This window comes from Anomaloglossus baeobatrachus, chromosome 1 (genome assembly GCF_048569485.1).
Source record: "Anomaloglossus baeobatrachus isolate aAnoBae1 chromosome 1, aAnoBae1.hap1, whole genome shotgun sequence".
In the NCBI taxonomy this organism is placed as follows: Eukaryota; Metazoa; Chordata; class Amphibia; order Anura; family Aromobatidae; genus Anomaloglossus; species Anomaloglossus baeobatrachus.
The window spans coordinates 938,663,066-938,690,075 of NC_134353.1; the positions used below are offsets into that span (position 1 = coordinate 938,663,066).

The following is a 27,010-nucleotide window of genomic DNA, read 5'->3' on the forward strand; positions in this document are numbered from 1 at the left end:
CGAGCTGCACCTGCTCCAGACCACAGGTCTTCACTCCCTCACTGCTCCTTCTCGACTCCCTGACACTACAGTGTCCCCTCACTAACTAGACTCCACCCCCAGGCTCTGTGAGATTAGGGGGAGGGAGGAACCATCACCAGTGGTGGCTATACATAGCATTAATGGAACCAAGCCCAACCCTGACCCGGTGAAGAGCTGCTAATTTACAGTGTTGTGTGTTTTGTGTGCATACCGGTGGATGACCTCTTCCTTACCCAGGATGAAGCACCACACCTCTGACTGAGGTGCAGTACCTCTGTGGTGACTGAAGCCTCAGGGGCGCCACAAATATAACGATCGTAAAATACAATACTTTCACCAAAAGGGTTAAATTCATTAATATTGTACTGTTCTTCCCAAACCGCTACAACTATATTTGCTAATGAGGGGGAAATATTCAAAGAAGAATTAGCAATCTATTAGAAGAAGGAATACAAATGGGAGCGATTGATGAGAATTTAATAAAGTTCTTGTTTGTTGCATGCCCCATCATCCCCATATATCACGCTGTGCCAAAAACCCATAAGGAACATTTCCCCCCCTCCGTTCACGCCGATCATTGCATGGCTCACTTAATGAGAATTTAGGATCGTGGGTTGATTTCTATTTACAACCCTTGGTGTGCGTTTTACCCAGTTATATTCGTGATACAAAGTCTGTTATTGGTAGCATGCAGGATTTTTGCTGGAAAATGGAATATGATTGGGTTTGCTTCCACACAATATTGTCATGATTTTCCCCTGTCACCTGCAGACACTGATTGTGGACCCAGGTATTCGGCTCACCTAGTTGGGTGCTTGGATGACATGTGCCTGACCATGATGGTGGTGGTTAGGCTGGTAGCCGTCAGACCCCTTCTGATCTTGGTACAGAAGAGGTTGCAAATCACCATTTTCTTGTCGTTCGCACAACTAAAAAAAAAGTGCCCGACTGGAGAACTTGCCATGTCTGAGTGAGGAACAGTTGTCCGCCTGGCTTCTCCCTCTGGCCACCCCTTCACCTCTTCCTGCCTGCTGTGGATCCCTCCCCCTCTGCGCTGCGTTCCTCACTTTGCATGCCAGTTAGTCAGGTTGGATCTTTGATTTCATCGTCCACCACCTCGTCTTCCACTTCTGCACTCTTGTCTTCCTTCTGACTTATTGACATAACAGGAATTGTTGAAAACTGTGTCTTCTTTATCCACCTCTTGAGACAGGAATTGCCATTCACCACCGTGGTCTTCTTGAGTCCGCATCACAAAAGATCTCCTCATGTCCCTCTTGAAACATGAACGGTGGGAGGCCAGAAGAAGCAATAGATGGAAAGGTAAAGAGTTTCTTGGAATGTCCCAGTTTCGGAACACTTGTTTCCTGGGACTCACCATGGTGTGAGGAAGAGAATCAGGGCGAGGATTGTGTGGTCCAGACTCTTAGCAACTGAGAGTGGACTGTACCTAATACAGGGTGGTGCTGAGAAACAGACTAGAAACATTATCTGCCATCCAACCCACAACATGCTCGTACTGTTCTGGCTTTAACAGTGGTGTACCACGCCATGCTGCAAAATGGGATAAGAAGCTAGGTCTAGATGATGAGTGTGCTAATGTGCTCCGTAAGCAGGCAGTTTGCTCTGGCCCACAGGTGCCTTTGCATGCACCATCATCAGCAGGATGTCCACTTCCCTGTCCCTTACCACACACCTTGCGCATTTAAAATTAGGTATGTAGCTAACAGCGGTATTAATAAAGATTGGAATGGAATAGATGTGTAATGCTCACCGCTGATGTTGCTGAGGTGGAGAGTGGGAGTTGGCCCACCAGACCACAGGGGAACCCGGGCTTACCCCTTAGTTGGAGGGGCTTCACTAACAACCTGCCACGAGGCAAGCGCCAAGTACCACTCCCAGGACAGTGAACGGGCCTGTGGCAGGTGACCCCCACGATAATTGATGGACACGAGTACGGCCACAGGTGTAGGCAGCTACAGGCAGGATGGATGAAACAGACAGGAAACGCAGGTACGGATAGTTATGGTTGGTATGGATGGGACAGATAGGTATGGGAAGATGGACTCAGTAATAAGTAACGGGACAGGAGCACGGGACCTGACAACTAGCTAGCAGACTGTAAGACTAAGGGTGTTAAGCAGGCACATCACCTAGTGGGAGGGTGCCTTAAATACCTATTGCTCACAGGCACTTTTGGGAAATGGTGCTCCTGCCCCTTAAGAGGAGGGCAGATGTGAATGCATGTGCACTAACCTTACTCACAGGGGACCTCTGCTAAGTGTACAGGTCCCAGAAGGAAGCAAGAGCACATGCGGATGGCCACAGGGCAGCTTGGGAGGACGCAACCAAGCCGTGGCGGTAAGTCAGCATCCCTGTTGGGGAGATGGCGGGCAATGTAGGGATGCTGTTGCTACAAGATGTAGGTCTAAAAAGTACTTTGGCTTTACGTTGCAGCAGCTAGGACTGTAAGGTTATAACCTCTGCCTAGATGCCTCTATTGCTAAACTCTCCCTTCTCCAGTAGCTAGCCCAACACTAAATGCACCTAAGAGCGGTATTATTAGAAAAAAAATTAGATTAGACATTGCCCTGAAAAAAATGTTGGTTTTACATTGCAGCAGCAAGGACTGTAAGGCAATAATCTATGCAATACACTATGCCTTCTGCAGCAGCTAGCTCTAGACTAAATGCAGCTAAAAGTGGTATTATTAGAGAATAGTTTTTTTTATGCTGCAGCAGCAAGGACTATTATATAATGATCCCTGCCTAAAAGCCTCTAATACACTATCCCTTCTCCAGCAGCTCTTCCTACACTAAATGCAGCTAAGAGTGATATTATTAGAAAATAGATTTTTTTTTTATGTTGCAGCAGCAAGGATGTAAAATAGTGAGTTTATGGAGATTTGATTCATAAACTGGATTACATGCATTCATATAATGTATGTATATTTTGCCCATGCCTTTAGAGAGAATGTCTGAATGTTGGAAAATGCTAACCAAGGGTTTGACAAGGTAGAACCAAAGCCATCTGCTATTGTTCATCAAAGTTGTCAACGAAGAGCTATATTCTGTTTGGAATTTGGGCTAGAACTGAAATAAGCTTTGAGAATCTTCTTTCTGTTACACTAAGGTCAGAGTTCAGCGAGCTTCAAAGGAGTTATATATATGTTGAAGTAGGTTTAGTTACAAGTCTCTACTGCGCAAGTCATTTATTTCGTGGGGAAAACGAACCACGTGACATGACATAATGCTGGACTAAAATAAGGATAGTTACTTCTTGTAATACCATGTAAAGAGATAAGGACAATCAGGAGGTGGGGTTTGGGTTATAAAAGCAGACCAGACTTCAAAGGGTGAGCAGAAGGAGGGAGGAGAAAGACGGACTCACCAAACTCGACCAGACGATCCACAGAGAGAGACGGCTTACTACATCACAGCTATGTAAGACAAATGAACTGTTATTTTTTCTCTCTGCTTATCTGTCTATCCATCTATTAACTCAAGCCAAGACAGTAACTTTTCTGTAATGACTGTAACTTCACCTCTTAATCTGAATAAATCCATAATATGTTTTTGCACCTATTTTCGCTCCAATCATTATATACTGGCTTTGCATTTGTCACGTCAAACCGGTTTTTTAACATATTTGGCGAGCATCAGCCTGAATGATTGAGAGGCACAGCTGTTTTCTGTGCGAGGTGATTTTTTTCACACTGCCTATTCACAGCTATTGGGACTCTTTTTTTTCTCACGTCATTCCCTGCCCTTTGTCCGAGAAGGGGGGTCTGTGAGTTCTGTGAGTAATCTCTGTCCAAGTGCTGCAGGCAAAGACGATACACTGTGTCCATATCACGAACCTTGGTGAGGTTTAACGTGACAAGCTGCACGGAGGTCGTATGTGTCAAAGCCTTGACGGACATCTGAGGACTTCCATTCCAGGACCATCCATCCATAGACGGTTGGAGCCATTCCAGGACAACGCATCACATATTGGTGAGATATGGATTTCATTCATCATTATTCTAGTAACAGTAATGTAGTGTATTCTTTTGACCATACGCACACTGACGCACAGCTATGGTCAAATTTGTACCGGCAATGTGAACTTGAGAATGCTAAGTTAGATAAGAAGTTTTTTACTGTGAAACGGTTACAGAAAAAGATACAGAATGTATTGGGTATGGTATACACTTACAACTCCATGGTGGGTGGGGCACAGCCATACGCACACACCATCTGTATGGTGACTGATACACCCATAACAACAGACACGCCCAATACAACAGACACACACGTCACAGATGCAGAAACAACAGATTGTCCAAATTGTTCAATATTAGCAGAACATATCGAACATCTGGAGGATCAGTTGGAGACAAGAGCAGATTTAATATCAAAACTACGGAAAGATATTAAATATGTATCTGTTAATACGAGACAGAACAAGACAGATGCTTCCCCGTCACATGCTTCAGGTTCAGACGTACCGGACGGGCTGAATACGGCCGAGGACGAGACTCTGAATGAGGAGGAACTTCGGAAAAAGAAGTTACATGATAAGGCCGCCCGTCTTAACATTAAAATCCATGACCAATTAATGAAAATCATTAAAGACATACCCAAATATGATGATAAAATGGACGCCTTCCATAATGCGGACATTTTTGAGTCACATTCCGATAAATATAATCTAACAAATTAACAGAGAAACAAGATTTATAGGGTATGGCTTCCCTCCCACATGGCAAAAAGGTTACAAGCAACACCTAGGACAGACGAACACAATGACCTGATCCATGACACAAAGGAAGATAGGCTGAGACAGTTAATTCTCTTTACCACAGGAGAGTCTACCCCAACAGTCGAATTGTTAGAAAACCTTAAGACACACATACAGGAGGATCCATTTGTCTTCTTAGTCAAATTCGAACAGGCCTATAGAATGGTACTGGAAATCGGATCTGATCAAGAACCGCCTTCCATGATCAAGGCCTTTGTTAAAAAGTTTAAATATTTGGACCCTGCTTCATTCGAAATTGCTTCTAGGATGGAAAGTCTACAAGAGGCCACGTCATTTATTGATAGAATACGTAGACGAATGAAGCAAAATCAGGTAAAATCAAAAATAGCCATGATAGAAGGGAACACTGACACATTAGTATCCCAGGAAAAACAGATCAAAAACAAGAAACCGGTGTTGAATTCTAAAAACAAGAATTCAGGGGGGGGGTAACAGAAAGAGCAATATCCACTGCTTTTTCTGCGGCCAACCCGGACATCTGAAGTGGGAATGCAAGAAATTCCTGAGGGCGGGAGCTGAGGAAAGGCTGGGTAAAGAAAATGGACTGATGCCAAACACATCCAGTGCACCTCCCCCATCTTCAGCACCTCCACCTTCATACACGCCCACTCATACTGACAACAGAAATAACCAATCACCATATACGCCCACTCATACTGACAACAGAAATAACCAATCACCATATGCACCACTGACCAGACAGATAAGGGAAATGACCATACAGGGATTGGATGGAAGGGGCAAGACACCTGCTGCTCTTCTCCCTTCTCCATCCTCCTGACTAGCAAAGCCGGTCCCCAGGCTCCATCCACTGGAATTTGTCACTCGAGTTTCAATGGATAGCTGTGGTCGACCATTTTTAAAGGTAAATCTTGAAGGTCAGGAAGTAACATTTCTCCTTGATACAGGTGCGCAATTGAGCGTCACAAATGTTGATTTACATTTAAAGCCAGATTCCCCTGTATGTACAATTGTTGGTTTCAGTGGTAAAAATGGAACAAAGGTGACTTTAGCGCAGGATGTCTCTTTGGAAATACCTGGTTTTTTGAAAACAAAAATGGATATTTGGTGTTGTCAGCATACTGAGAATATAATTGGCACTGATTTTATGGAAAAGCACGGCTGGATTATTGATTTGGGTAACAAAACAGTTTGGAAAGACTCTAACGGTTGTAAGGCGGTAGTTATTGATCCAAATGAATATAGTCATGTCGGGACCATTTGTTTGACCGATGTAGTGTCAGCAGATCATTTGTGGCCTGAAACTGGTGGTGATGAAGTATTGACTGAGTTAGTACAGCGGTTTCCTTCTTTATGGGCTCAGTACAGAAATGAGGTTGGAACTATGAAAGACGTGGTTGTTAAAATTGAAGGCCGAGATCCGCCTCCACAGCGTCAGTATAAGTTGCCTCCGGAGTCAGTTGCTCCGATGTCTAAGATTATTCAGGAATTGTTGGCTCAAGGTGTAATACGTAAGGCAAATTCTGTTTGTAACAATCCATTGTGGTGTGTTCTGAAAAGCGATGGTAGCTATCGGATGTTGTTGGACTTGAGGATGTTCAATAAGTTTACTCCCAATGTTGCACCGATTGTAGCCGATACACATGACATGATGTCGAGATTGGATGCTAAGGCAAAGTATTTCTCAGTATTGGATATCAGTAATGGTTTTTTCAGTATACCGATTGAGCAAAGTTGCCAATATAGATTTGCATTCAACCACCTGGATCAACAATACGTATGCTGTAGGCTTCCTCAGGGCGCAAGTATGTCGCCAAGCATTTTTCATCACGCGCTAGCGAATGTTTTGTCGAAATTTTCTCGTCCGGAATGTTTATTGCAATATGTGGATGATATCTTGTTGAGTACGGAGAATGAGGAGTTGCACGTGATTTTACTTGCAGAATTGTTTGAGCTGCTGCATGATGCAGGTTTAAAACTGAATACCAAAAAGGTCAAGCTGATGCAGACTGAGGTCAGGTTTTTAGGAGTTCTGCTAAGTCCAGGTTCATGGCGACCCCTACAGGACAGAATAGAGGCAATTGCATCTCTTCCAATTCCAACATCACACAAGGCACTAAGACATTTTTTAGGACTTGTAAATTACTCAAGGGATTTCATTGAAAATTTTGCTGACAAAGCCAGACCTTTGTATGATCTTTTAAAAGGTGACAATGATGATTATTTTGGTCCCTGGAGTGTTGAACAGGAAAAAGCCTTCACACAATTGAAACATGATCTACAACACGCACCTGCGTTAAGTATGGTGGAAAAGAACGCACCTTTTGCGCTTCAAGCACACACTTCAGAGACGAGTATCTCTGTGGTTTTGCTGCAGCTGCAAGGGGGGGAATGGAGAATCTTGGGTTACTTCTCTAAGCTTCTCTCACCTGTTGAGAGGGGGTTTGAGGTGTGCGCAAGACACCTGGTGGGAGTGTATTTTGCGATAAAAATCACTCAACACATCATCGGGTTCCAAAAGGTTATTCTCCAAACTCCACATTCCACACTGAAACTTCTCTTTGAGAAAAATATCCCAGGTGTGTCAAATCAGAGATTTGCCCATTGGTTGCTCTCATTGTCTCCAAATCAAATTGAGGTAGATTATAAGGCCAAGTATGTTCTTCCTCAATTGATGCAGTATGAATGACAAACCCATGATTGCATAGAAACGTTCCATGAACCAAGTCCATCTCTCTTCAGACGACAGTCGGAAGACGCAGATGAACCTGTGTTTGTAGACGGTTCTAGATTTTTTCTGGAGGGACACTATCACACAGGATATGGAATTTTTTATTCCAAGCGAGGACAAGTGGTAAAACACAAGTTACCGAGTCATTTCTCAGCTCAAAGGGCAGAGATAGAAGCGGTAAGAATGGTCCTACAGCTGAATGAAGCTGATGATCAAACTCCAATGGTAATCTACAGTGATAGCTCCTATGTTGTCAGATCCCTAACCGATTACCTGCCTGTTTGGGAAAGGAGAGGCTACGTGGATTCATCCAACAAAGCCTTGGTGCATCGCGATACTCTAGAATCAATTTTTGAGATGGCATCTAGGGCCCCAAATAGATTTGCTATAGTGAAAGTCGCTGCACATCAAAGATCTGATGATGAGTTATCTGTAGGAAATGCAACCGCAGATGCTCTAGCCAAAGAAGCTGCCCTGACAGGAGAGGAAGTGTTTGACTCTGAACCCTCTGAGAATTCAGCGGTTCAAAGAGCAGACACATACATACCTTCATTTGCAGAGGAACAGAGAAAAGATCCTTGTCTTGTTACTTCTCAGGATGATCCAAAGCCTCCTTTTATCTGTGAAAATGGGGTTTTGTGTCACAATTCAAATGGAGAATTGCGTCCCGTTGTACCAAAACATCTACAGGTAGAATTCACTCGATACAACCATGAGAGTTTAGGTCACTTGGGACAACAGAAATTGTTAGTCATTCTCAAGGAGAAATTTTATTGGGAAAAAATGGACGAAACAGTTCAAAGTGTTGTACTATCATGTCTCATTTGTGCCCAAATAAATCCAAGACCTAAAGGACAGAAGCCACCACTTCTACGGATCGCACCTGCAGAAGGTCCATGGTCTACACTGCAGATAGACTATATTGGTCCTTTACCCTCAGGTAAACATGGTCTCAGGTATGCATTGATTGTGGTAGATGTGTTCTCAAAATGGGTAGAAATATTACCTGTTAGGAAAGATGATGCTTTGTCCACAGCAAGGGAATTGGTACAACATGTCTTTTGTACTTGGGGGATCCCAAGGATGATTACCTCCGATCGAGGTAGCCACTTCACAGGTAAAATCATGCAAACTGCTTGTGCTATTCTAGGGGCACGACAGCAATTTCATGTCCCCTATCATCCACAATCTGCGGGAATTGTGGAAAGAATGAATAGGACAATCAAGTCCAGAATTGCAAAGATGCTTTTGGACAAAGGTAACACTTGGGTTGACAAGGTACCTTTCATACTCATGAGTATAAGAGGATCAATCTCTTCTACAACTCAATTCACTCCGTTTGAGTTGATGACGGGAAGAAAAATGCCATTGTGGTTTCCACATGAGCCATTTTTATCCACTCCACAAAAAGATGCTATCTCAAGGTCCCAATGGTTGAGATCGCTGCAGGAGAACCTGAAAGCGATTCTGCCATATGCGGCATCGAGAATGCAGAAAATGGAGCCACCCTATGAGTCCAAATTCAAGAAAGGTGCTCTAGTGATGATCAAAACCTTTCGCAAGAGTGGTCCATGGGAGTGTAATTGGGAAGGTCCTTTTGAAGTCCTTGAGACTATGGGACAAGTCATGATTCTTGTGCACCGAGTGTCAAATGTGGTAAAAAAGACCCGGAAAACACAAAAAGTGTGGGTTCACGTTGACCAGTGCAAAATATTTGTGACAAAATAATGATACTGCATTTCTTTCCAGGAAGAAATGGATTCCTATAAGAACTGGAATAAAGAACCTAAAGACTTTGAAGGAAAGATGACATCAAGCCTTCTGGAGAAAGAACATCTTCCCAAGCTCAAGACAAGCTTCTACGTGATGGGATCTACTTTCCTGCTGCTTTGCTTTATTTCCGTCATTGTTTACAAGTTACATCAAGGAACAATCGCCAATGATGTGAATGAACGGACCAGAGAGATTCAACATTCTCGAAGACCGAGAGGATCAGAGACAAGGAACTTACTGACAGAGAACATCACGGATGATTCTGTGGAGATAACAGGAAGTATCTGCATGGGATATGGAACAAAATGTTGCATTGAATTACATTTCATACACGACACAGACATAATATTACATGCTATTGCAGGACCTAAAACTAGATTCACACAATTACAAGGAGAATATGTACACAATAATAAAACGGGTACATGGGAATGTTCTCCTACAGATGTACTATACTGGAACATAGAGATCAGAGGTGATGAACCTGCTGTATGGTCCGGTGATATTACAAATGACATGATTGCAAGGGGAAAGTTTGGAAGATCCAAAACAGAAATTTTGTTAAAAACTCAGGTTTTTGGGAAAATTCTGGATCCTTCTTTACTCTCCATTACAGAAGGAGATAAAGATTGGGTCAAAACATGGAATTTCCAGATAACACGGGAACCTGTACAAGTTCAGGTATCTGTAGTGTTTACCGTTACTAACACTATAGTTCCGGAAATAAGGGTTTCACCACAGACAGTACATAACAAAGAAAATACATTACCCATAATGTTAAAATGTAACACAAGGTTGAAATTGCCTTCTGAGTCTTTGTTGACATGGACCAAAAATTCATCATTTTTGGGAAGTTTTTTAAACAGTCCAACTAATGTCATTCACAGAGGTCAGATTGGTAATATCAGGTGGATGGATGATAATTTCATTTTTTCCATAGAGAATCCATCTTCCAGGGACTCTGGAATTTACCAGTGTTGTGTTGAAACAAAGACACATTACAGACATTGTAAAGACGTTAGTGTGAATATTTGGTCAGCAGCAGATAGTGCATGCACAGACACGAGATTCATGCCGTCTACTCCTTTCCAAATTAATCAATTTCAGTCTAAGTCCTTATTAAGGGATGGAGAATTTATGACAATGGTATGGACTTTCAATATGTCTCATTGGAAGATCTCTACCAGGTTTCCTCAGTGTCAATCACATCTCATAAACATGGAGATGGGGATAGAACAATGGTTTGGGAGAAGAACAGCTCAGACTAGGAGTAAGAGAGGAGTGTTAGAAGGAATTCTGGGAGGAATTGGGACAGTGGGAAGTCTGACTAATGCCATGAATATACAGACACTTAAGTCAGATTTGGATAATATTGGTTTTATTGGAGGAAAAGGTGTAAAGGTTCAGAAGAGTCTGAATCAACTTCTTGAAAAGATGGTAATGAATACAGCTGCTGTACTAGGGTCTTCCGTGTCACATCTACAGGATGCTACATTAGCTCTCGTGGAAAGCACACACGAAACACAAGTAGCTAAAGCGTGCCTGGAGATACAGATAGAGTATTCTTCTAATCTGAAGCTGATTGCACAAGCTTTACAGAGTGGAATTACTCCACTGGGAATACTGCGAAATTTACCTGTAGAGTATGATTTTGCATTGAATCATACGGATTTGTGGGTAAATAAGTGGTTAGGATGTGAACGAAACATTTGTGTTGGCACATCGCTAATCCCAGTGATCGGAAGAGAGGGAACTATTGTTCCTGTTACAGTTTTGGGTATACCTGTGAGTAACAGACAACAAGTGTTCTATCAGCTGCAGTACACAGATTTTGCATTTGATGGAGTGAACACTGAACAAGTAGACATTTCTTCATGTTTGCATTTTGTTTCTAAGGTGATGTGTTTACCTGGACAGGATAAGGTGATTTATCATTCATGTTTTCATAATCATTCTTCTTGTCATGCGAGAATAGAGACTGTACAGACACTACATGATCTGGTGACTCCAGTAAGTCCAAATAAGATTTGTTTTCAGGTCATATCTGAGACAGAGATGGTTTCTGTTTTCTATTCTACTTGTGTACATAAGGAAAACCTACCTATGGGTTTGTATTGTATAGAAGGAAATGTGAGATCTCTTTCAAAGAAGGAAGGAAGTTTTAATATCACTTCTATAGGAAAGAGAAACCTAACGGCATTTCCCATACAATTCAATTTATCACAGATAAATGATTTTCCTTGGGATATGTGGACAAGTGAAATAAAGAAAGATAAGGGTTTGTTAGATTTATTAACGAAACAGTTAAAGGAAGCAGAAATTATATTCAGGCATGAACAAGGTGAATTAAGTGATATTGAACACGAATGGAACGGAATGTCAGGTAGAACTTGGTGGAAGAGTTTTAGCAAATCTGTACATTCCTGGTCTCAGTCATCTTTTCAGTCAGCGGTTGGAAATGTTTTATTTAATCCCATCATAATCATATTTTTATTAGTTTTGATGTGTATTATATATCAAGTTTTTGTAATGTGTAGAATTCAGAAGATATATAAGAATATAAAAATAGAAATGAAAAAGGAAGATAACATTCTTAGAGGAATGTTAAATCGCAAGATGACATTCTGACAGAAAGTTGCAGATTGGTTTATCAAGTCAAATATTGGTCTAGAATTTCCCGGGGTTCATCAAACTTCATAAAAGGGGGGACTGTAAAATAGTGAGTTTATGGAGATTTGATTCATAAACTGGATTACATGCATTCATATAATGTATGTATATTTTGCCCATGCCTTTAGAGAGGATGTCTGAATGTTGGAAAATGCTAACCAAGGGTTTGATAAGGTAGAACCAAAGCCATCTGCTATTGTTCATCAAAGTTGTCAACGAAGAGCTATATTCTGTTTGGAATTTGGGCTAGAACTGAAATAAGCTTTGAGAATCTTCTTTCTGTTACACTAAGGTCAGAGTTCAGCGAGCTTCAAAGGAGTTATATATATGTTGAAGTAGGTTTAGTTACAAGTCTCTACTGCGCAAGTCATTTATTTCGCGGGGAAAACGAACCACGTGACATGACATAATGCTGGACTAAAATAAGGATAGCTACTTCTTGTAATACCATGTAAAGAGATAAGGACAATCAGGAGGTGGGGTTTGGGTTATAAAAGCAGACCAGACTTCAAAGGGTGAGCAGAAGGAGGGAGGAGAAAGACGGACTCACCAAACTCGACCAGATGATCCACAGAGAGAGACGGCTTACTACATCACAGCTATGTAAGACAAATGAACTGTTATTTTTTGTCTCTGCTTATCTGTCTATCCATCTATTAACTCAAGCCAAGACAGTAACTTTTCTGTAATGACTGTAACTTCACCTCTTAATCTGAATAAATCCATAATATGTTTTTGCACCTATTTTCGCTCCAATCATTATATACTGGCTTTGCATTTGTCACGTCAAACCGGTTTTTTAACAAAGGACTGTAAGGCAATAATCACTCTACACTATCCTTTCTCCAGCAGCTCTACTTACACTGTTTCCTGGAGTGAGCCGAGCATTGTGTCACCGGCTACGGCATTATCGTGATTGGCAGAAGTGTGAATTCTACTGCAAGGCTCAACATATTTATGTAAAAATGAGATTTACGAGACCAGAAAATATTTTCAATAGTTTTTATTTTTTTACAAATAGAAATAAATTTTGGAATTTTCTCTGAAAAAAAAACAAAACAAAAACAAGAAACAAAAACAACAAAAACTTAACAGAAAAACCATTCACCCGCTGCTTTAGTGGCTCATACAATCATGTTTCATCAGAATTCATGCAATTATGCAAATAACTGCGAGCTTAGACATGGGAAAATATGGAACCCATACGATCCTCATGTATTGTGACTTATGCTATATACACGTACAGAGGTGTGTATATATATCACTGTGTGCATGCTACTACCGCTTTATTTAAAGAGTAACCGTCATTTTTTTTTCTTATATAACTCAAAAGTAGATATGAAAATAAGAAACTTTAATATATCTTATTAGAGAAATATGTTTCTTTCCTCTCCTGGACTGATCTTTCATTCTCAATTCGTGGGTAAAATGTGTCTTCAGTGAATACAGATTTTCCCATAACTGAGATGCCAGTTGGTGCTCATAAAGTTCTATGGAGGAATGCACTTGTGGTTTCAGAACTTGCAGCAGAATGTCTGTCCCCGCCCTCTAGCTCCTCCCCTCTCCATAAACTTTTATATTAGGAGACCTTGCAACAGAATGTTTGTGTAGCTTCTCCCTCTCTATAAAATTATATAATAGGAGAACTTGCAGCAGAATGTCTGTACAGCTTTTCCCTCCCTATAAAATTTTATAATAGAACTTGCAGCAGAATATATGTGTACCTTCTCCATCTCCATAAAATTTTATAATAGGAGAACTTGCAGCAGAATGTCTGTGTAGCTCTTCCCTCTACATAGAATTTAAATAGGAGAACTTGCAGCAGAATGTCTGTATAGCTTCTCCCTCTCCATAGAATTGTATAAGAGAACTTGCAGCAGAATGTCTGTGTACCTTCTCCCTCTCCATAGAATTTTATAAGAGAACTTGCAGCAGAATGTCTGTGTAGCTCCTCCCTCTCCATAGAATTTTATAATAGAACTTGCAGCAGAATGTCTGTGTAGCTCCTCCCTCTCCATAGAATTTTATAATAGAACTTGCAGCAGAATGTCTGTGCAGCTTTTCCCTCCCCATAGAATTTTACAATAGAACTTGCAGCAGAATGTCTGTGTAGCTCCTCCCTCCCCATAGAATTTTATAATAGAACTTGCAGCAGAATGTCTGTGTAGCTCCTCCCTTTCCATAGAATTTTATAAGCACCAACTGCAATCTCCAACTGCAGTAATGGGAAAGATTTGAGAGTGAATGATCAGTCCAGGAGAAAAAAAAAAAGCAGATTTCTCTAATGAAATATATTACAAAGTTCCTTACTTTCATCTACTCTATTGATTTATGAAGAAAAAATGAAAACGGCGGTGATTCTTTAAGCTTTGGCAGCGGTCTGATAACCTTTTATCTTTACATCAAGTGAAGTGACAACATTCATAGTTCTGCAGTAAAGTGTCAGTACGGTAACAACATTGTGCATCCATGTAGGGCACGGAACAATGGGTGAGTCATATATATCTATATATACTATACAATCTGAATAAAGTACCTTTATTTTCTGTACAAGGTCAAACAAAATAGATCAGAATCATCTACATATTAAAGGGGGTTGTATAGAATAAGAAAAACATTGCAAATTTCTTCCTAAAACAGCGCCCCCATTTTCTACAGGCTGTGTCTGGTATTGCGGCTAAGCTCTATTAATATGAATGGGGCTGGATTGCAATATCGCATACCACCTGTTGACAGGTGTGGCACTGTTTTTTTTAGGGAAAAAATAGCCATTTTGTTTTTTGACCCCCTTGGGGTTGTCTCAGGATAGACTTTGAGGACATATTCAAGGGATATGCAAAAATGTAAAATTAGGGGAGTAGAGTCACATATTGGACCAACTATCTATGTATTCTTCGCTCTCCCCTCCAGTGCTTGTGAAGCAATAACTTTTTTACAAAAGGCAATGGATTAGGCAGATTTTACTCTGCCCACTCCCGTCGCTGTTGAGCCAATCGTTCCATGAGAAAGAATCATTTAGGTCTTTGACCAATTCAATACAATGTAGTGTCAGTCTGATATCTTTCCATCATGGTTCGCCAATATCTGCTCAAAAATATAGACTAAGGCCTCGAAACGCGTGTGCCCGAATCAGCATCTAAATATATATTACTAAGGAAAACCATGTTGTAGACGATAAGTCTTGGTAAAATGTTATGGCCTCATGTATTTTCAGGCCTGGCATAGACATTTAGGTTAAATCGGGGTGTAAAAAAACCCATTGGGGGTCAATAAAAGCACTTCAAGTAATGAGAACTAACTATAAAGATCATTTTTGTCGCCAGGGAATCCAACTTACATGCATTTCACAGCCTAGTGATTTTAATGACCATCATGTAATGCTTCTATCCCCCTGTGGGGGTGCTGTTTAGAAATTGAGCACTTAAAATATATTTATAAACATTAAAATCAATGAAAAGGCCAATAACATACTGCATCTGACTCAATAAGCGCAACTTGCTATAGATTTCCACTGGAACATATACTCTTCTATAGGATCTATAGAGCACACTTTACCCCTAACAACCCCCCTCAAATAACAAACAAACAAAACGTGATGCCGACAAAATGTTTGCCTATTTACACTATCCTTGCTGTCACAGTATTAATTGTAGAAGTTACCCGTATACAGACTAGTACAGAATAGGTGTGTCAGGTATATAGACGACGTCACTAAAATTCCTGAATGGCGTAACATTGCAAATAGCCATATTTTTGGGAATCAACTTGAAAAGTGGCGTATTTTAGTGTCAGAGGGAGGGATAGAAGTGGACTATTGAACTTGTTAGTACAGAAAAGTCCAGAATACCTATGTAATAATCACTATGCATAGTACAAGGCTGCCAAGACAAAAGCACAGGGTTAGTCTACAGCCTCCACAGACTGTGTCAGGTATATAGACGACGTCACTAAAATTCCTGAATGGCGTAACATTGCAAATAGCCATATTTTTGGGAATCAACTTGAAAAGTGGCGTATTTTAGTGTCAGAGGGAGGGATAGAAGTGGACTATTGGACTTGTTAGTACAGAAAAGTCCAGAATACCTATGTAATAATCACTATGCATAGTACAAGGCTGCCCAGTCTACAGCCTCTACAGACTTTTATGGTTCACATGTAGAAATTTGGGAAAATTCTTGGAATATCTTCAGACTTGCAATCAGAATTTTAGTTTATGGTTTTATGTACTGCAAAATGAACAGAAAAAAAAGATATAGTAATATATCAAGCACTATACAAATTTGAGCAATAGTTCTCTTTCACCTGTGGGCAAAGATTAATTCTTCTTCCCTAACCCTGTATTATTATTGTATTATTAACCAATTTGCAGTGGCTTATTGGCACCTTCCTGACACTGTGCTCTCAGACCACTTTCCTGTACTCTGATATAGACAGTAACAAGACACTAACGTTCCTTAATTCTCCTAATATTTTACATTTCATAGCTTTATTTATCAAATAGATGACCCCCAGGCACATAAGGCAGGAAAACACAATCTTGTGAAAGTAAAGGGTCCACGCAAAAAAAGAGGCCACTGTGTAACATCCGTCCAACCTGAAATTTTGTCTTTTCCTGTCGTTTTTGTTTTATAAATATTTTTATAGCTTTGAGGTCATGAGCAATACAATAAATATATATCATAAGACTAATAGAAAAATAGCGCAGTAACAGAAGAGACGTGTCTGACATTAAAGGGGAGCAGAGTCCCCAGATAAATCAATAAAACTAAGATATATTTCTCTCAATTCTAAGAAAATAATAATAATATAGGGGTCATATAGCCCGGCTCTATATAAACAATTTCAAGGTAAATCTCCATCCTTTTATATGTACTCTGTACTGATTAATTTCCTGATAAATCCTTAGAGGAGTCAAAACACCATTTTTCTGGTACAAAGCTTTAAATTCCTTACAGACATAGAACTGAAGGATATGATTCTGTCTACCTGCAGCCACCACTAGGGGGAGCTCCCTGTATACAGAGATACATGATAACACTCTTTCTGAAGCCACCACTAGGGGAAGCTCCCTGTATAAAGAGATACATGATAAGATTCTGTCTGCAGCCACCACTAGAGGGAGCTCCATGTATACAAAGATACATGATAAGACTCTTTCTGAAGCCACCACTAGGGGGAGCTCCCTGTATACAGAGATACATGATAAGATTCTGTCTCTGTCTGCAGCCACCACTAGGGGGAGCTCCCTGTATACAGAGATACATGATAAGATCCTGTCTGCAGTCACCACTAGGGGGAGCTCCCTTTATACAGAGATACATGATAAGATCCTGTCTGCAGTCACCACTAGGGGGAGCTCCCTTTATACAGAGATACATGATAAGATTCTGTCTGCAGCCACCACTAGGGGGAGCTGCGCCTGTATACAGAGATACATGATAAGATTCTGTCTGCAGCCACCACTAGGGGGAGCTGCGCCTGTATACAGAGATACATGATAAGATTCTGTCTGCAGCCACCACTATGGGGAGCTCCCTGTATACGGAGATACATGATAAGATTCTGTCTGTAGCCACCACTAGGGGGAGCTCCCTTTATACAGAGATACATGATAAGATCCTGTCTGCAGCCACCACTAGGGGGAGCTCCCTGTATACAGAGATACATGATAAGATCCTGTCTGCAGCCACCACTAGGGGGAGCTCCCTGTATACAGAGATACATGATAAGATTCTGTCTCTGTCTGCAGCCACCACTAGGGGGAGCTCCCTATATACAGAGATACATGATAAGATTCTGTCTGCAGTCACCACTAGGGGGAGCTCCCTGTATACAGAGATACATGATAAGATTCTGTCTGCAGTCACCACTAGGGGGAGCTCCCTATATACAGAGATACATGATAAGATCCTGTCTGCAGTCACCACTAGGGGGAGCTCCCTGTATACAGAGATACATGATAAGCTCCTGTCTGCAGCCACCACTAGAGGGAGCTCCCTGTATACAGAGATACATGATAAGATCCTTTCTGCAGCCACCACTAGGGGGAGCTCCCTGTATACAGAGATACATGATAAGATTCTGTCTGCAGTCACCACTAGGGGGAGCTCCCTATATACAGAGATACATGATAAGATCCTGTCTGCAGTCACCACTAGAGGGAGCTCCCTGTATACAGAGATACATGATAAGCTCCTGTCTGCAGTCACCACTAGGGGGAGCTCCCTGTATACAGAGATACATGATAAGATCCTGTCTGCAGCCACCACTAGGGGGAGCTCCCTATATACAGAGATACATGATAAGATCCTGTCTGCAGCCACCACTAGGGGAAGCTCCCGGTATACAGAGATACATGGTAAGATTCTGTCTGCAGCCACCATTAGGGGGAGCTCCCTGTATACACAGATACAAGATCAAAAACACTTCAAGGTGCAAAACTGTTGAGCACAAAATAATATCATCTATTTGTATCATTCAGATCTGTTGCATAAATATATCTTTTCTATAGACATTTCTCTCTTATGATAAATTATCTGTAAAATAACGTTTCCGAGCTCCTTACAGAAAGGGACAAATACTTAGCTCTGAAGGCTACAGGTGACATAACCTGGATGTTTTTGAGGATAGTAATAAGGGTTAAAAAAAATAAAGACAAGTATTCAAGTTCTGTGAAAACCGCAAAATATCAAGATCTTGATCCTTAATGTATGATTGCATATAAGGGTGTGTATACTTTTGCAACCATCGGCAGTGGCATAAAACAGGGCCCGATCCAGTCCTGTGCGCTAAACTGTAATAATCTGGAAAATCTGATAATCCGGCATTTGGAATTTGTCTCTCAGTTTTTTTTCTTATCCATGAGTATTTAGTGAATAGAATCTTAAACAAGTCTGAGCAAGACAAAGAAGCAGTCTCCTCTATGGGAGCTAGAACTTTCGGTGCCCTTTTATAACATCATATTACTACAAGAAGAAAAGAGGGTCATGTAATCAATGGAATTTATGGAAACTGGGAAACCCCTTTAAATCTGTTGGGAGTATTATCCCGGACAAGAGTTGCATTGTGTATACAGGCAGTTAGAAAATGGGTGGATGACTTATAAGACATTAGTTGTTTGGTTATTTTTGCAGGATCATGTGACAAGGGCTCTATGAAGTGAGTTATAAAGGGGTTAAAGGGGTTGTCCTATTAGAGCTTATGGGTATAATAGAGGGTGGGGAAAAAATGGACAATCCCTTTAAGAGATAAAAACAAGTACAGGTGCAGCCCATATCATCATATGCATTGTACAACATCACAATAGAATACATTGCTCGAGGAATAAAATATTTTATATATAAAAATGTCTGTCTGTGGTCACCACTAGGGGGAGCTCCCTGTATATAGAGATACATGATAAGATCCTGTCTGCAGCCACCACTAGGGGGAGCTCCCTGTATACAGAGATACATGATAAGATCCTGTCTGCAGCCACCACTAGGGGGAGCTCCCTGTATACAGAGATACATGATAAGATTCTGTCTGCAGCCACCACTAGGGGGAGCTCCCTGTATACAGAGATACATGATAAGATCCTGTCTGCAGCCACCACTAGGGGGAGCTCCCTGTATACAGAGATACATGATAAGATCCTGTCTGCAGCCACCACTAGGGGGAGCTCCCTGTATACAGAGATACATGATAAGATTCTGTCTGCAGCCACCACTAGGGGGAGCTCCCTGTATACAGAGATACATGATAAGATCCTGTCTGCAGCCACCACTAGGGGGAGCTCCCTGTATACAGAGATACATGATAAGATCCTGTCTGCAGCCACCACTAGAGGGAGCTCCCTGTATACAGAGATACATGATAAGATTCCGTCTGCAGTCACCACTAGGGAGAGCTCCCTGTATACAGAGATACATGATAAGATTCTGTCTGCAGCCACCACTAGGGGGAGCTCCCTGTATACAGAGATACATGATAACATTCTGTCTGCAGCCACCACTAGGAGGAGCTCCCTGTATACAGAGATACATGATAAGATCCTGTCTGCAGCCACCACTAGGGGGAGCTCCCTGTATACAGAGATACATGATAAGATTCCGTCTGCAGTCACCACTAGGGGGCGCTCCCTGTATACAGAGATACATGATAAGATCCTGTCTGCAGCCACCACTAGGGGGAGCTCCCTGTATACAGAGATACATGATAAGATCCTGTCTGCAGCCACCACTAGGGGGAGCTCCCTGTATACAGAGATACATGATAAAGATCCTGTCTGCAGCCACCACTAGGGGGAGCTCTCTGTATACAGAGATACATGATAAGATCCTGTCTGCAGCCACCACTAGGGGGAGCTCCCTGTATACAGAGATACATGATAAGATTCTGTCTGCAGTCACCACTAGAGGGAGCTCCCTGTATACAGAGATATATGATAAGATCCTGTCTGCAGCCACCATTAGGGGGAGCTCCCTGTATACAGAAATACATGATAAGATCCTGTCTGCAGTCACCACTAGGGGGAGCTCCCTGTATACAGAGATACATGATAAGATCCTGTCTGCAGCCACCACTAGGGGGAGCTCCCTGTATACAGAGATACATGATAAGATCCTGTCTGCAGCCACCACTAGGGGGAGCTCCCTGTATACAGAGATACATGATAAGATCCTGTCTGCAGCCACCACTAGGGGGAGCTCCCTGTATACAGAGATACATGATAATATTCTGTCTGCAGCCACCACTAGTGGGAGCTCCCTGTATACAGAGATACATGATAAGATCCTGTCTGCAGCCACCACTAGGGGGAGCTCCCTGTATACAGAGATACATGATAAGATCCTGTCTGCAGTCACCACTAGGGGGGGGAACTGTGCTGGGACCTCCTGCTGTGAGAGAGGGAGAAAGAACCCAAACAGTGCAAAATACCTGATGCTTCTGCATAGAACTGCATACAATTACACTACATGCCTACAGGTTGAACATAGCTTGTTGATCACTAATCACATTGGGAGTAATCACCTTTAAAATCTGAACTAAACATATATTATTTTTATTAACTTTCATTAAAGTGCATGAACTGATGGAGGCAGATTCTGCCGGTTATTAGTCGTCGTACTAAAAAAAAATCAGGTTGTGCCTACGGTGGATGGTTTTGTGGTTGTTCCCAATCATTATTGAGCTTCTCGGGGGATCGAGTTTGAAAAAAAATTCTAGATACATACAGCAAAAATCAACGAAAAAGGGAGAAATCCCTGCAGTACCTTCTAACGGCCAGCAGATGTCACTGCTGCTAAAGCTGACACCTGTCAGGAGTAGTACAACTTACGGCATGCTGCAAAGAGCAGGTCACCAAACCCCAAATCTCTTCAGCATGCAAAAAAAATCATCCTTGAGTTGACGGTCAAGTAATACATGGAAAATAAAGTAAGTTACACTTAATATTACACATCATTATAAAAATATTCTGTTAATACATCTAGCTGGTAGTTTCAATGCAAGTCGTGATTTAGAAGGTTAAGAATAAAATATATATATATTTAGAGCACTTAAAAGAATACGGGTTGAGCCTGAGTATCGTTGACATTCTAGAACATTCCATTACTGTAGGAAAAGAGTCATTGCAAGTAAACATTCCCTTTACGCTCCATTATCGGAAGGTGGGAATCGCTAATTAAGAAGGACAATATGCAAAATTCATCACCGAGAACCAATCAGATAACAGTTTTTATCATACACATTCGTTTACCGCCCCATACAAATGCATGCTCGATTTGTCGGAGTGTGCATGAGTTTCCAGTAAGGTGGAGAAGGGAATATGCGCATGTCAGCTTACGGATCAGGGAACGAAATTCAACATGCCCAATCTTTCCTTCCCAGGCTCAGGAGGCCTCTCTGCACATAAAATAGTTGGTCGCGCCCTACGAAATTTAGTAGGTTTGGCAAACACTAGACTTTAATAAAAAAAAAAAAAGTTGGTGGATACGTAAGGAAAAAAAAAAGATCAGGCATGTTCAATTCCAATATGTCCGATCATTTATTCTCTTGAGAGTTACCGTACTTTCCAGATTATACGACACACTTTTCTCCCTCAAAACTGGGGGTAAAATTAGGGTGTGTCTTATAATATGGATACGGCTTACTGGGGCGGCGGTGGTGGAGAGGGTCATACTGAGGGCTTGGTTTGGAGGAAGGGGGTATCACTGCAGTGGAGTGGCTCAGGAGGGTCACACCAGATGGAGGGTTGACACCACTGATCTCATAGCGGGATAATGGCTCCAGTGAATCACCTTCGGTTGACGCGATGGACTTCAAGAAAATGGCTGCGGAGTCCTATCTGCGCATGCACCACCTCCGCAGCCATTTTTTTGATGTCCATCTCGTCTACCTCTGGCAATTCAATGGAGCCCACAGTCCGCCTGCAGATCAATGGTCCCCGCCGCCGCAACATCCCCGAGCCCGCAGTATCGCCGACCCTCCATCTATTGAGCCCCTGAGCCGGGACACCCCCTTCTCCGAGCCCGCAGTTCTGTTGACCCTCTGTCCATTGTCTCTACTGAGCCGCAACACTCCCATCTCCGAACCCACAGCATTGCCTACCCTGCCTTCTGTGACCGTCCTGAGCCGCGACACCCCCCCTCCGAGCCCACAGTTCTGCTGACCCTCTGTCCACTGACTCTCCTGAGCCGCGACACTCCCATCTCCGAGCCCGCAGCACTGCCTACCCTGCCTTCTGTGACCCTCCTGAGCAGCGACACCCCCTCCTCTAAACTACAGTACCACCGACCCCCTGTCTACTGACCTTCCTGAGCTGCAACACCCCCCCTCCGAGCCCACAGTACGCGCTGACCCTCTGTCCACTGACTCTTCTGAGCCGTGACACCCCCTCCTCCGAGCCCGCAGCATCGCTGACCCTGCCCTCTGTGGCCCTCCTGAGCCGCTCCATCACTGCCACTCCCCCCTGGTGAAATATTATAAGACGCACTATCATTGTAAGACGGACCCTCATTTTAACATTAAAAACTATTTTTTCCTATTTTCCTCCTCTAAATTTGGGGTGCGTCTTATAATCCGGCGTGTCTTATAAAACGAAAAATACAGTAAACTGCTGGCATACTCCCCTCTCCCCATCGAGAACACATGAATGCTCGACCAAACTAAACCGTATGTGTTTGCGAGATTCTAGAGGAATATCTGTCCAAGAAAAACTACGTCAGTAAGGTTCTGCCGGCGGCCATGGCGTATGTCTAGATCTGGTTTTTACGGGAGTGTGGACATTTCAAAAACATAAAGTGACAAAAGTACAAGGTAGTAAAAATAAAAAATAAAAGTAACAAGACAACACTCGAGAAAAAGAAAACCTCCTCTCAGAAAACAATTTGTTCTGCCTTGGACTAGTGGAGATAAATTCAAAGCAGAAGAACATGGTGGACGTACATCTCACGACTTGGAGGGTTCCTTCTCATACTCCACATTGCCGATAGTCAAATAGTGAGTAGACCACTCAAGGATTAGCTCCTGTCTACCTCCAGTATGGGTTGACGTAAAAAGACCAAACCTCAGCCCATACCAAAATGAAGGACATCACTGATGCATAAGGGATAAAGTGACTGCGTGAAGTTTCTGGTGAGCTGAAGATTGCTTGAGCCATAACTTGGCCATCTCCACCATGTTTAAGAGTCCGGTTCTCCTCTGATGGAATCAGGGCAAAAAGCTTGACGGGTCCATGTAACCCATTCCAAGATTCTTAATCTCACCTTCATTTACGAGAGGTTTTATGAAGCCCATGAGCTTCTCCGCTTGGCTTTGCTGAGGCTTTTGAATTAATTCCTTCATGACGTCACCACCACTTACTGGAGGCTCTAGAGTTTGCATTAATACTAACGCATTGTCGGCCTCCACCCTTTCCACCTTTGAATATTCCTGGTTCGGAACCAGTATAGAATATTGGTCCGTTCTCACATTTTCTTTGTGTTTTGGTATTAACGCAAGCGCACTGTTTTGGTTTACTTTGTGGACTTCCACATAGTCCATCGTTGGAGGAGCCATGAAGGGCATCTTCTCGTTGAGTAACAAGTTCAACATGTCAGCCTCGACGCCCTTGGAATGCAAATCTCCCAAGTCCTTCTGTTGATCTGAGTCCTTATTATCGGTCTTCTCGATCGTTCGGAAGTACATGGGTTGCCTCTTGTCTTCCGATGGCATTGCAAATTTTGACATGTTGGCGTTCATCATCCCAAGCGCCATCTTACAGACATCGGTGACATTGTGATAATTGGATTTTGGCGACTGGTTGTTGGTGGCTTTGCCATCAGACCAACCACAAGTTTTATTATCATTAATATCTGAAATTGTAGGTTCCATGGGTTTGGTTTCCGAAGGCCAAGGAGATTTTGGTCCCGAATGGTCATGAACACCATTCTGGATGCTTTCGAAACCTTGTGATGGGACTCTTTGGTCTTTATTTCCTTCGGAAGGAGCAAATGGGCTATCACAGCTTCCACGGCCGGAGTCATTGTCTGTATCCAAGGGGGAGACTTTCATATGTTGGCACTGAGATTCCCTTTCTGGGCTGGACATGAGGTGCTCTTTGCTGTCGTCGACCTCTAAAAATTCCACCAGAAGGTCTTCATAGTCCGAGGTTGGAGGGAATCCTTGACAGCCAAGGGCAACCAACAAATCTTCAGACTTTCCACTCTGTAAAGAGAAGACATTTTAAAAAAGGACAATCCACTAAAAAACTCGTAAGTTATTTGAATACCAGTTTAGGAAGGTCTGACAGATAATCTAATGGGGATGTTGGACTGGGCATATCGATTTCAACATGTCTGATCTTTTTATTGTTAGGTCTGACAGATCATCTAATGAGTATATTGGACTGGGCATATTGATTTCAACATTTGTGATCCTTTTATTCTTAGGTCTGACAGATGATCTCATGGGGACGTTGGACTGAACATTTTGATTTCAACATGCCTGATCCTTTTATTCTTAGGTGAATGTCTACCAATTATGGAAGGCTGACGGATCATCTAATGGAGATGTTGGACTGGGCATAATGATTTCAACATGTGTGATCCTTTTATTCTTAGGTCTGACAGATCATCTAATGGGGATGTTGGACTGGACATATTTATTTCAACATGCGTGATCCTTTTATTCTTAGGTGAACGTCTACCTGTTATGTGAGTCTGTCAGATCATCTAATGGGGATGTTGGATTGGGCATACTGATTTCAACATTTGTGATCCTTTTATTCTTAGGTCTGACAGATGATCTCATGGGGACGTTGGACTGAACATGTTAATTTCAACATGCCTGATCCTTTTATTCTTAGGTGAATGTCTACAAATTATGGAAGGCTGACAGATCATCTAATCGAGATGTTGGGCTGGGCATATTTATTTCAACATGCGTGATCCTTTTATTCTTAGGTGAACGTCTACCTGTTATGTAAGGTCTGTCAGATCATCTAATGGGGATGTTGGACTGGGCATATTGATTTCAACATGCCTGATCTTTTTATTCTTCTTAGGTGAATGTCTACTAGTTATGGAAGGTTTGGCAGATCATCCAATGGGGACATTGGACTGGGCATATTGAATTCAACATGCCTGATTCTTTAATTCTTATGTCTGTCAGATCATGTAATGGTGATGCTGGACTGGGCATATTGATTTCAACATGCTTGATCCTTTTATTCTTATGTCTGTCAGATCATGTAATGGTGATGTTGAACTGGGCACATTGATGTCAACATGTGTGATCCTTATTTTCTTAGGTGAATTTTACCAATTATGGAAGGTCTGACAGATCATCCAATGGGGACATTGGACTGGGCATATTGATTTAAACATGTGTGATCCTATTATTCTTAGTGAATGTCTACAAATTATGGAATGTCCGACAGATCAACCAATAGGGATTCTGTACTGGGCATATTGATTTCAACATGCCTGATCCTTTTATTCTTAGTTGAATGTCTACCAGTTATGGAAAGTCTGACAGATCATCTAATAGTGACATTGGCTTGGACATATTGATTTCAACATGTGCGATCCTTTTATTCTTAGGTCTGACGATGTTGGACTGGACATATTGATTTCAATATGTGTTATCCTTTTATTCTTAGGTGAATGTCTACAAGTTATGGAGGGTCTGACAGATCATCCAATGGTGATGTTGGAGTGGACATATTGATTTCAACATGCCTGATCCTTTTATTCTAATAAAGATAAGTCAAGGTAGGGAGGAATATATGTTAGATGAACGAGGACACAGCCACAAGAAGAAAGTTGAGGTTAGAACATCCGATTCAGTTGTGATTTGAAGCACCAGAACAGAAGATCTGGCCTACGCACGGACCATAAGTGATGAAGGTCCTCTAGGTCACCAAGAAGTTGTATCTAGTCTGGATCCCTGCTCCGGAAGACCCAATAACCCTTCCTCCCTCGCTCTATAGACACAACATCACCAAAAAGTGACTGAAATAAATATATGGCATGGACTATGAAGTGTTATGTTGGATATAAAGTCAAATAGTCACAATTTACCTTAAGAAGTTGGGTATCAAATCCCATAATTTTTGGTCCAGGAACAGGAGGACATATACAGGACATCCAACTAATGCAAATAAATAACAATAAAAAAAAAGACATAAAGATTCTATTAATAAATCTATATTGAATATCATTCTGAAGGTTATGTTCCCTGGTGTCTAGTGGGAGACATTTTATGTGTTTTAAGCGCATAGTGAGGGATGTGGGGTTAGGTATTCACATATTCACTCAAGTATTATTTTTTCTATGGTGACACAATACTCTGTGTTCAATGATTAAACAAAGGGCTAGATTACAGTCCCTGGTGGTCAGTGGGTAAGAATATAATCTGTGTTTTATAGCTGGTATCTAGAGATTATTTCCTAATAAGTTAAAGGAGGAAATTAATTAGTAATTAGGGGATACATTACATTATGTTCCCTGGTGTCCTGAGACTACGAGGGTACTATTTAGTGGTTTTGGTAGGTAGGGAGATGGGGGGAAATAATATTCCATGGTGCTT

The 27,010-nt window shown here is 41.9% G+C and overlaps 2 protein-coding genes across 2 annotated transcripts in view; one reads left to right on the top strand and one right to left on the bottom strand.

Annotated features, from left to right (window-relative positions):
• Positions 1 to 3,040: 3,040 nt before the first annotated feature.
• Positions 3,041 to 12,696, top strand: LOC142302511 (uncharacterized). The gene is made up of 2 exons (XM_075343602.1): positions 3,041 to 4,016; positions 9,266 to 12,696. Exon 2 carries the CDS (start codon positions 9,272 to 9,274, stop codon positions 11,915 to 11,917), a length of 2,646 nt encoding a protein of 881 aa, XP_075199717.1. The 5' UTR covers positions 3,041 to 4,016; positions 9,266 to 9,271; the 3' UTR covers positions 11,918 to 12,696.
• Positions 12,697 to 12,947: 251 nt separating this feature from the next.
• Positions 12,948 to 27,010, bottom strand: part of PRLR (prolactin receptor) — a 59,079-nt gene continuing 45,016 nt past the window's right edge. The window contains exons 8-9 of the mRNA XM_075328470.1: positions 26,503 to 26,572; positions 12,948 to 24,646 (exon numbers count right to left, since the gene is read on the bottom strand). Of these exons, the coding sequence (XP_075184585.1) occupies positions 23,651 to 24,646; positions 26,503 to 26,572 (1,066 nt within the window). The 3' untranslated portion in view covers positions 12,948 to 23,650. The remainder of the gene's footprint in view (positions 24,647 to 26,502; positions 26,573 to 27,010) is intronic.